Source organism: Hevea brasiliensis, chromosome 15 (assembly GCF_030052815.1).
Source record: "Hevea brasiliensis isolate MT/VB/25A 57/8 chromosome 15, ASM3005281v1, whole genome shotgun sequence".
NCBI classification, from domain to species: domain Eukaryota; kingdom Viridiplantae; phylum Streptophyta; class Magnoliopsida; order Malpighiales; family Euphorbiaceae; genus Hevea; species Hevea brasiliensis.
In genome coordinates, this window is record NC_079507.1 from 3,745,037 (window position 1) to 3,756,663 (window position 11,627).

The 11,627-nt window shown below is 31.7% G+C and overlaps 1 protein-coding gene across 2 annotated transcripts in view; it reads right to left on the bottom strand.

Moving 5' to 3' along the window:
- LOC110663263 (probable LRR receptor-like serine/threonine-protein kinase At1g56140) overlaps window positions 1-11,137 on the bottom strand; it is a 31,875-nt gene extending 20,738 nt beyond the window's left edge. The window contains exons 1-15 of one of the 2 annotated variants that reach the window (XM_058135919.1): window positions 10,885-11,137; window positions 10,541-10,612; window positions 10,052-10,123; window positions 5,707-5,778; window positions 5,461-5,532; window positions 4,948-5,019; window positions 4,786-4,857; window positions 3,712-3,783; window positions 3,525-3,596; window positions 3,123-3,194; window positions 2,532-2,603; window positions 2,316-2,381; window positions 1,572-1,633; window positions 973-1,355; window positions 80-275 (exon numbers count right to left, since the gene is read on the bottom strand). In XM_058135919.1, the coding sequence (XP_057991902.1) occupies window positions 80-275; window positions 973-1,355; window positions 1,572-1,633; window positions 2,316-2,381; window positions 2,532-2,603; window positions 3,123-3,194; window positions 3,525-3,596; window positions 3,712-3,783; window positions 4,786-4,857; window positions 4,948-4,958 (1,078 nt within the window). In that variant the 5' untranslated portion in view covers window positions 4,959-5,019; window positions 5,461-5,532; window positions 5,707-5,778; ... (1 more) ...; window positions 10,541-10,612; window positions 10,885-11,137. Of the gene's footprint in view, window positions 1-79; window positions 276-972; window positions 1,356-1,571; window positions 1,634-1,798; window positions 2,005-2,315; window positions 2,382-2,531; window positions 2,604-3,122; window positions 3,195-3,524; window positions 3,597-3,711; window positions 3,784-4,785; window positions 4,858-4,947; window positions 5,020-5,460; window positions 5,533-5,706; window positions 5,779-10,051; window positions 10,124-10,540; window positions 10,613-10,884 lie in introns of those variants that run through there. The other variant, XM_058135921.1, reaches the window with a different exon arrangement.
- Window positions 11,138-11,627: the final 490 nt, after the last annotated feature.

An 11,627-nucleotide genomic window follows, 5' to 3' on the forward strand; every position in this document is an offset into this window, starting at 1 on the left:
GGGAAAAAAGAAAACACATTAAACATCTACAAAAATCTTGGTTCAAAAAATAAACATATATGATCAAATCATGCTTTACCTGGAACAACACTGAGTGCTGAAATGATTGGTCCATAATACCCTTGTACAGGGGTGCAGCAAGTTCCCTTTCCAGCCCAAAATAGGTGAATTTCAAGATAGTTTTCTGATACAGTAGCATTAAATTTGCTTACAAGTGCCTTCCTAACCCCCCCTGCTTCCTTTGATATGTCAAAGTCCTTCAATCGGAGACTTCCCTTGAAACCAAGAAGCACAATGAATGAGATTCTGCATTTATAAATTTGCAAACTTTCTAATTTACTTAGGCATAATGGTAAAAATATATATTTTTTTTGCGTTTTTATAATTATGTTCTATACTTCTAATTTTAGCAATTTTAAAGGTAAATTAGTAATTTGATCAAATTATCAAAATTTAAATTGATGGAATTTATGTGGCAACTAGCCGAAAATAATATTTTCTACTACTATGTGTTCTTTGAAATTAAAATAAAATTCCTAAAACCTTTAAGGGTAAAGTACATTTAGCTATATTGTGGTTTAGCGCTTTTGTTATTGAGGGCTTGAAGAAATTTTTTGTGTTACAAGTCAGAACTTATAATATTGGATCATTAGCATTTCAATGATAAAATGTTTAACGATGTCTAAAAAAATGCTGACATGGAGTTATTGAACACTGCCAATTTAGACAAAAAAAAAAAAAAAAAAGGAAATTAACACCATGTCAGCATTTTTAGAGGCAGTTAGGCATTTTATCACTTAAGTGCTAACGTGCAAAACCACAATCACAAGTCCTAACTTGCGACAAAAATTTTCTCAAGTAAAGACAAAAGCTTTGAATCACAGGGTATCTAAGTATTATCTAAGTATACTTTCCCAATATAAATATAATTTAAAAAATGTTTGGATTCTTTTGATTGAGAACAAGTTTTACTTGGATATAGATGTCGAAAATGCGTCTTCCTAGACTCTCCCAAGTTTGTGAGCTTCGATCGTCGAATGCAGTTTCTGCAAAGAACAAGCTAATGGTGTAATTTCCATTCTCAAGACCAAGGCCATAGTACCTAAGTGAACTTGGAGATATCCTTGAAGTTTGATAAAGCTCCGGAGCATTGGTGCTAGTCACTTGTGCCAATGTATTTTCAACGTAAGCTGGACTAATTCTATCAGTAAACAAACCCACGTTACTGACTGCCCATTTTTCACTGCTAGTCACATTGAAGGATGCTGCACCTAGAGATGAGTTTTCAGCTTCAAACACTATTCCGTCACCAGTTTTCCTCTCTGGACCACCACACTTGATTGCGAAATTTGCATCTGTAACAGTTAATAGTGATATGATCTTTTTACTAGTTCCATTTTTATATAGTTGAAACCATTGCTAAAGTTTGAGCATCAAAATTATAACATTATAAACTAATATAAAAAAATGGAAAAAATAGATAAAAATTAAAAGTTTTGGTCACAATTAAAAATGCATGCAAATGTTAGATTTTTTTTTTTAATCATTAGGTCTTTTATGAAATAACTTACAGCGTGGAAGATCTCTATTGCAAGGAAAATTTCTCTGCAGACAGTTCAGTTGTGGTAAAACACTGCATTATAAGAAATTTAATACTATTATTTATTAAAATTGGAAAATGTAAAAGTAAATATATTCAATTCTAAACGTAACACTGTAATAGCTTTGCTTTTTCTTAATTTACAATATTAATTATAGATTGAATAATTAACTAATTATCTAATGAAGGGGAATCCACCTTATGTTTGAGCTGTCAAATGTGAAATTGTTGGCCACTAAATTCCTGCATAGTTTCATGCAATGGTTAAGATGCAAAGATGACGAAACAAGACAATTTGGTGATCAGTGATAAGGCTTCAAGCAATTATATAGCTAATCCCAAAAAAATTAAGATGATTGCATGATTAGGGACACATACAATTGTAGATTGGAGGATACCCATAAAGGAAAACTTCCTGAAAGATAATTGTAAGATAAATCTCTGCATGAAAAAATTTATTAGCAATGGTGAGTAGGCTTGTAATAAATTATTAAATCTATCATTGGCCTCCAATGTAGGTTCAAGCTTAACTTGAGTGGTTCTTTGACATATTAGCAGAGCATTTATAAACACAATCATAGAGTTTGAATTCTGAGTGCATTTATTGCTAAATAAATTTAAATACACGATAAAATGAATATATATTTATTAATGAATTTCATATAGGAGTATGTTAAAGATATAAAAACTTCCTAAGCTTAGTATGAGGACTTACATAGTCTGAAGAGTATTACTTTTCTGATTAGGAAGGTTTCCAGATAGGCTATTGTTTCCAAGAAACCTGACCATTAATTTATGCAATTAATGGAAAAAAATATAAGAAAAAAAAAAGCCAAGTTTATGCAATTAATGGAACAAAATATAAGAAAAATAAAAACAAAGCCAAGTGTATACAAGAGCGTTAGACAGGAAAATAGCACACAGTATTTACAAGGATTCAAGAGAACTCATATTGAACAAAGAACTTGGAATTGGGCCCGTTAAGTTGTTGAAACTTAAATCCCTGCAAGCATTTAGACAAAAAGAAGTCAAACAAATGAAATGAGATTTATAACTTGATTTCATTGCATATTTATAACAGGTTCTGCATTAGGCTGGTTGCTTTTTGGCTTGTAACTTGCTGTCCTTATCTTTTCACTAGATGCTTGTCTACTTGGCTTATCTTCCTTTTCCTTTGGCCATGTTTTGATGTATTTCCTACCATGCTTTTTCACTTAACATGATTCGTCTTAAGTGAGATTTGTATGGGTAATTCGATTGATCTAGGTCTAGCTAGATGATCCCACGTTAAGTTTTTTCTCATTATATATTAATAAAAATTATGCTTATAAAAAAAATTGAAACAAATCTTTGAAATGATGAGATATATATTTGAATTGTTAGTAGTTTATAATTTTTCTTTGAAAAAACATTTACTCTACCTTGATTTGAAATATCAATCATCAAAATAAATCTTAGATATAAAACTAAATTTCAGTAAAGATTTTGCAAGTTAAGGTTCTTTATTATGGCTATAACTTACACCCTTTGTAATCTTGTATATTCTCCAATGTCAGATGGAATAGTGTCACTGATCAATGCATTCCTTAGATACCTGTGGGAAAAAAAATGTAATTACTAAGAAAAATGTTATTATGATAATAATATAGTATTTAAATGCACCAATGGACTTTAATTCATTGGTGCTGGAGTCGTTTTTAAAACTACATGACATATTGAGTTAGAGTTAATTGCAAGAATCTCAGTGCACTAACTACCCCATACTTGTGGGTTCTAGAGAGAGTTGATGCATGCAATCTTATCCTACTTTGTAAAGGAGCTCTTTCCATAACTTGAATCCATAACCTCCCCATTAAGTTAAAAAAAAAAAAAAAAAAAAAAAAAAAAAAAAAAGAGACAAATAGAGGAGTATGCATTAACTTACAATTCAGACAAACTCTTCAAATTCTTGATAAAATCAAGAGTTGAACTCACATTGTGCATATCACTAATTCGCCTGCATAGTGGCATGAACACATAACCGTAAACAACTTCTATTTTTGTAACTAATGGAATATGTAATGGTATGAGTTTGAGAGAGAGATTTTCTAAAATCAAGAGTTGCTACTCACAAGGAATCCAAAGATGTCAAATTAGAAAAGCTGGATGGTATGGGACCTTTAAAAGAATTCCCCTGAAATCTCCTGCAGGAAATTGTTGGTAAATCATTATGCATAATATTGTCTTTGTTTAGGCTTAATGGGTAAAAAAAAAAAAACTAAGCTTTTGTGTTTTTTGCTATTATATTTAATCCTTTTAATTTTAACAATTTTTCCTACTTTCAAATGTCAGTTATAATTTTACATACCAATGTGGTTATAATTTTTAGGTTTTCTAGATCCTCCTTTAATAAAATTTATTGCTTATAAGAAAAAAGTTTATTATAATTTTATCTTATTGAATGGATTGGGTCAGACAAATTTATGTCAAGTAATTTCAGAGTTGATGGTTTATTCGAATTATACATCAGATCACTATATAGAAATTTTATTAATTTAATTTTCATTTAAATGTTTCAATTAATTGAATCAATGTAAAAGGATCAATTTAAAATCAAATAATTATACGCATTACCACATAAAAGGTTATGGCAGCGACCGTAAACCGTTGCCATAGTCTATGGCAAAAGTTTCACAATCGCTGCATCTTCCTTTGCTGTGTAGTTGAATAAAATGAGATGAGATGGGAAAGAAACAAAGAGAGGAGATGAGCCAGTGAGTTGAACGAGAAAGGAGTTACAGCCGACAAGGGAGGTGGGGAACTGAAAGACGAGATTAAGTCGTAAGGAGAAAAACAAAGGGAAAGAGAGGTGAGGCAAAGAGGTGAGAGAGGGGTATGTGTAAGTTTTGATTTAGGGGTATAAAAGCCATCTTAATTTTTTTATTTCGGTTATAAATGATGCCTCGTATGGTAAAGCAACCAAGAAATTGAATTAATGGATCATGAGGAGTTCTTCATTCATTAAATTAAAATTTAGGAAATTTTATGTTAAGCTAATTAAATATCGCTAAATATTATATGTAATTTACACTTTTTTCATTATTAAGCTTTAATTATGACAAAGAAATAATAAAACAATTTGATCTTGGCTAATCAAAGCCTATATGATTTGAACATGAAAATCATAAGTCATTTAAATAGCTTACAATTGTTGAAGCTTTGTCCAATTCCCTATGAATTCAGGTATCTTGCCTGAGAACGCACTGTCTGATGCCAACCTGAAAATATATGGCCCAATTCATAGTAATGTAACCTTCAATTGCAAGAGGAACAAACAAACAAATATAGAATATTCCACTTCTCCTTACAAGACTCTCATGCTTTTAAGATTGGCAAATGTTGAGGGAATTTCACCACCCAATCCACAGCTGTTAATATAACTGCAAAATTATCCAAGTTCTCAACCTCATATTATATAAGTTTTTAATAGGCACATCTGACATAAGATCATATTAAAGAGAAATTCTTAATTAAATGCATCAAGTGCATAAAAGAGAAGTGCACTATGTGCTGAAGTTCTTATCAGACCTAAATAAATAAAATATAAAAAGAGGATTTTAATTATTTGTGGATCCACAAGATATATCAGTTAATTAAAAAGAAAAGAGATTCTTAGATAGATTTAGCCCACCACATTCTATACACTAAACCATTCAAATCACTTTACATTATCCATAATAATATAAACGGAAAGAATAAATGAAAATTAAATCACATATTTATATATGATTATTGTTATCATTAAATGATTTAATTGATGACTTAATTTATGAAAAATGTGGTAGACTGAATCTACCTAAGAATAGGGAATTATAACTTACAGTTCCTCGAGTTTGACAAGATTGCCTATTTCTGGAGGGAGTGTTCCACTGAAGTTATTTACTCCTATTGACCTGTTTTTAGTTTGCATTTTATTTCATAATCGTAAGCTAATTTCATTAGTATACCATAAAATAAGATAAGCAATATGAAATATCTACTAATTTGGCTTGTAAAAAAGAAATATTGAAGATGATTTCTTCTTCAAGTGATTGAGGTTTAATTGCGAAAACAATTGTCATTCTTACAGTAAGGTTAGCTCCTTAAGATTTCCAATTTCCTTTGGAATGCTCCCAGAAAATGCATTATGAGCGATGGACCTTATCATTTAAAAAAAAAAAAAGTCAATCAAATATTAATAAAGAATATAATTATTAACAGCAATTATATTTGAAGCTAAGAGTGGCTCTAAAAACCAGAAATTCAAAAGTAATTTTAACATATATATTTATATATGTGTGTGTGTGTGTCAATTCCAATTTACCTTGTTTATGTGACAATTTCAAATATGCAATAGCTTTTCTTAAAGATAATTCACTCTCTTATCTCTTTAAAAAGATGAGAGTATCTACATTAGAGGCATTGACACAACTCATATGATATGCATATACAGCCACAATAGGCAAAAAAAGTGTTTTGATGAATATTCAAATAATTGTTTTGTCGTTCCTGTGTCCTTGTTGTATTGAGTGCACATCAATCAAAAGGTTTATTGAATCCAACAGGATAGTCCTTTGAACCTTGAGGGGTAGGATATCCTTCAGGCCAGTATCAAACCAGACCTCAAAAAGTTGTTGCTGTTTTTGTTTTTATTAACTAAGAATCTTAACGTTAATGTCCTATAACACTGTTTTTGATACAAATGACTTCAACGGAGACTTGAACTCAAGACTTCACAGCCTTGAAAATGGCTTTAATATCTCTTAGCTAAAGCTCTTTGGTAGCCCTTACAACACTATTGATGAGGCTATTGGAGTTGCTATCAACGCAATCAGACCAGCCAGCAGCACTTGCTGCTGGAATTACTTCACCTACTGCTGCCGATGCATCTAACCAAAATGGAGGATTCTCCTTAAATCCAGTTGCTGTTCCGATTTCATAGCAGACATCAAAATAAAATTAGGAGCATGAATAGCCAAAGACAAGACAAAGATCTTCAAGACACATCTCAATAATTTCAAAAATCTCCTACAAGATATTGCATCATTAGCATGCCCAAGAGCCAAAGCATTCTCAAAGTTTAAATCCTACTCTTTTAAAGAAGTCAAAAACTTTTCCAATTAAATTATTTATAAACCAAAAAAAAAAAATTCTTAAAAGAAGAATTCTCATCTTAAAAAGAATTATTCATACCACCAAAATCATTCACATTCATTTGTATTCTCATTATCTAAATGAAAATGACTTTTCAAAATTCCATTCCTTTAGTACCCTGAGAGCTCCATTCCCTTTGGGCTATATGTTCTTCATCCCTTTTTACATGTTGAGTACTCCATTCCTGAGTGCTCCATCCTTTTCTATGTCCTAACTACTCCATCCTTTCATATGCCTTTGATAGACTCGAAAGTCTATACTTGGACTTAGTCTGCTGCTTAAGTTTTTTATTTGCTGCAATATTATTCATTTATTAATTGTCATTTAATAAGTCAAATTAGTGCTTGATTCTCTCAGCAGATCATGGCTAATATATTTCAGGAAGTGCCGTTGGTGGCCTTAGAAATAGGATCAAGTTGTTTCATTCTTTTTCTATTTAAACCTTTTGTATTTGCAGCAGTAATTATGAATGAAAAATTATCAATTAAGAGAAAATCTTTTTGGTTCATTCTCACCATAAGTAGAATACCATCTTGGCTTTGACTGGGACCTATCAGTGGTATCAGAGCCCTTTTATCCTAATTATCTTATTCCTTTTCTCTTTTTATGGCAACCAACAAAGAGAGAATCGAAAATCTGGAAGTTGGCTTAGGCCAGCTCCAAGATAACCTATCAAAAATAGAACGGGGACTTAGTGAGGAACTGCAGCAAATTAAAGCAGCCATCACTAAATTCTCTGAGCTTTCTCTTCCTAGCAAAGACGCGTCCAGCAGTGCAAGTGACCGGAGTATCCAAAATCGCACTCACCAGGATGGCGCTAGAGAAGGAGGGCGACCATTGTATTCTGCGAAATTGGCAAAATTGGAATTCCCAAAATATTCCGGAGACGACCCAACCGAATGGTTCACGAGAGTGCATCAATTCTTTGAATATCAAGGCACCCCAGATTCGGAGAAGGTGTCCTTGGCTTCTTATCACCTTCGTGGGGAAGCGAATGAATGGTGGCAGTGGCTTCGCAGAACTCACACGGAAGCAGGGACAGCTGTAACGTGGGAAGTATTCTCTGAGGAATTGTGGTCTCGTTTCGGGCCCACCGATTCTGAGGATTTTGACGAATCATTATCCAAAATCCGTCAAACAGGAGACTTACGTGACTATCAACGAGAGTTTGAGAGACTGGGGAACAGAGTTAGGGGTTGGACTCAAAAAGCACTTGTGGGGACTTTCATGGGAGGTCTTAATTCCGAGATCTCTGAGGGAATCAGAATGTTCAAACCGAAGACGTTGAAGGACGCCATCAGTTTGGCTCGGATGAAGGATGAGCAGTTGCTACGTCAAAAAGCAATTCGCCCATCTTTTCAGATGAGTTCTTCTTCACCAACAAAAATTAAGCCATCCACGCCGGTAAAACGTCTTACTTGGGAAGAGATGCAGAAACAACGAACGCAGGGACTATGTTTCAACTGTGACGAAAAGTTTACCCCTGGACATAAATGTGTAACGCCCCAACTGCTTTTATTGGATGGTGGACTTGAAAACGAAGAAGATGATGATGGCGGTGGACCGGAAAAGTCACTAAAATTGCAGAGAAGTCTCCAGTTTTGACGTTTTGATTCCTTTCTTTGAACCTTGAGGACAAGGTTCTTTTGGGAAGAGGGGAGTAATGATAGACTCGAAAGTCTATACTTGGACTTAGTCTGCTGCTTAAGTTTTTTATTTGTTGCAATATTATTCATTTATTAATTGTCATTTAATAAGTCAAATTAGTGCTTGATTCTCTCAACAGATCATGGCTAATATATTTCAAGAAGTGCCGTTGGTGGCCTTAGAAATAGGATCAAGTTGTTTCATTCTTTTTCTATTTAAACCTTTTGTATTTGCAGCAGTAATTATGAATGAAAAATTATCAATTAAGAGAAAATCTCTTTGGTTCATTCTCACCATAAGTAGAATACCATCTTGGCTTTGACTGGGACCTATCAACCTTGAGTGCTCCAATCCTTTATGCCCTAAGTGCTCCAACACTTTTTTTAAAAAAAGTTTCCCAATTCTATAGTGGGAATTGAAAATCCCTTTTTTCAAAACATTTTCTAATGCCTAACAAGGGGGAAAGTTAAAATCCCTTTTTATTCCTTCATCATCCGCATGGGTTTTGAGAAAAAAGAGAGTCTTGAAATTATACCTTGTGCTTAAAACAAGTGCAAAAGTGGATTATCTATTCACATTGATGCTTTTTGCTATTGCAAAAGCCATAAATTGAGATGCATCTACAATTCATAAAATTTAAACTTCATTTGTCAGGTGAAAAAGCCGTGCAAAGATAATGCTTTGTGTGCTTGTGCTTTTGCTTTATTTTGTTGATATTTTCGTATCAGTAACCTTGCTTGTTTCTATGATAACTTTTGATTCGCTAAGAATTTTTTAGTGAGGTCAAGTGCATTTGGAACCGAAGTACATCTCAAGCTTTCTAACCATAGGTGGCTCGTGCAAAATTGAGGTAAAAATGTATAAGATATTCGCAGTCAATTTTGGTATGCCTTGATCAAAGTCTCCTTCCCACCCCCATCTCCTTGCTCACTGCCTTCTTGATTTTGGATTCCCCCATTAGTTTTGTGACTTTAATTTCTTAGAGAATCAATTTTATTCCTATTTTAATAATTAAGGATTGGGCTTAATTTCTTCAAATTTAGGAGTCCTTAATAAGGACACACAATTCCTATAAATACCTCAAACCTCAAGTACACAAACTATCAATATATTCACGAAAAAGGCATGCTCTTAGTTTTCTCAGTGTTCTTCTTGACTTTAAGCTACTGTGATTTTTGTTCTAGAGACTTAGAAACTTTGATTAATTTTAATTCATATTTTGATTAATTATAAGCAATTCTCTTCATAAAAATAATAATTCTAAGATTCCTAAGCTGATCATGGAGTAAAGTTACCATCTCAGTCCTCTCTAATAAGCACTGTTCACAAGAGATCTTATTTCCATATTTTAAGGTGAAGGTTTTTAGCTAAAATAAAACTAGGCCATGGTACCTTTGACTCCTGTTTTGTGCCTATGCTATTACAAATATTCAAATCGGTATTCTTTTCTGCCACTTGAACTTTCTCAATCTTATGTCACTAAAATTTAAATGTGATGAAATCTTGAAAATAAAGTTCTTAAATTATTTGTGTAGTTATTTCAGATAGATGATGTATGAACATGTTATTCATGTTTTATAAGGACCAATACATCAAACTTTAAAACGTTCTAAAAAGAGCTTTTTTACTTACAAAGACTTCAATGATGATAAATTTCCAATATATGCAGGCAAGGGACCTGTGAAGTAATTTTGATCAATTTTCCTGCAAAGTTTGACAAAAAAAAAAATTAAAAAAGAATAGTTCATTCTAATCATGCTTAAAAAAGAATGTCATATTTCTAATAAAAGTCATGTTTTAAAGAGAATATGGTAATATTGATCGGAAAATACTTGCTAGATCGGATTAATTGTGAACTCAAAACACAATGTTTATAATGGGACTCAGATGTAAAAACTTTGACTTAATTAATGAAAGAAAAAGTAATATCAGATAATAAACTTTGCTTTAGAACAAAAGAACAGATATCTTTTTAAAACATTTACAAAGTGAAATTATATCGTGGACTGAAGAGCAAGTGGCTCCCACATAGTGAGAGCTATTGCCCTGTGAGAGAAATAAACTCTCAACACATAAACTCTCTGTACTGATATGATAATGGGAGTGAGAGAAATTCCTTACAGCAAAGTCAAATATTTCAAAGCCACAATTACTTCTGGGATTGTTCCCCTTTTTTGCAAAGCATAAACTCTCCTGAAAAAAATTAAAAGTTAGTTTCAAACAAATAGTTATTTTCTTCAATCAAATAAATAATAAACTAGAAGAATAATTAATATGATGATGATAAAACTTACATACCCAATAATAAATATTTTAACATAAATAACTTGTTCTTCCAATATTAAATATTAGTCAAGTAATTAAACACTTATAGATCAATTAAAACAAATGGGTATGATAAATATAATTATAGTTAATTAGTTTAGTTTAGAATGAGAAGGAAAGGAGGAAGATAAAAGGGATACAATTGGGTGATATGGCAAGTATTATTGTTGTTGTAGGAACAATCACACTTGATCGCTGGATTGTTGTCTCCGTCCTCAAAATCTGTAGCATTAATGGCAGATCCACTGCAAGGTTCTCCACTTATGTTCCATAGTGCCACAGCTTGTGCATCCCATCCCCCTAATAGCAAGTTCAATGCCCTCACTGTCCACCACAATTTAACAACATTATTATTATTATTATTATTATTATTATTATTATTATTATTATTATTATTATCGAATACATAAATAATATCTAAACTTTACTTTGAAAGGTACTTTCAATTTTTATTATGATTTATTTGATTTTTATAGTTTTATTTTTATAATTAGTAAATTTTTAACGGAATAAATTAAATTATTAATACATTTATCATAAAATATTAAGATGGTAAAAAATATTAATGTCACTTACAATTTTTTTAAATTTTTTTCATTCATTTATTATTAATTTTCATTATTTTCCTCTCTTAAATTAATGATCCTTATTTATAACAACCTTATTAAAATGTCATTTCAGTATATTATTGCAACTTCATTTGTTCTTATTTATTTGAATTCACACTAGTACTCTTTTACTATATAAATATGTGTTTAATAAACATACACATAATATTTGAGGTGATCAATAAATCAAAATAAAAGTTTAAAACATCATCAGACTTTTCAGTAAAAAGTCAAAAAAAAATGTAATTTTATATTAATAGTAGAGAGATTATTAA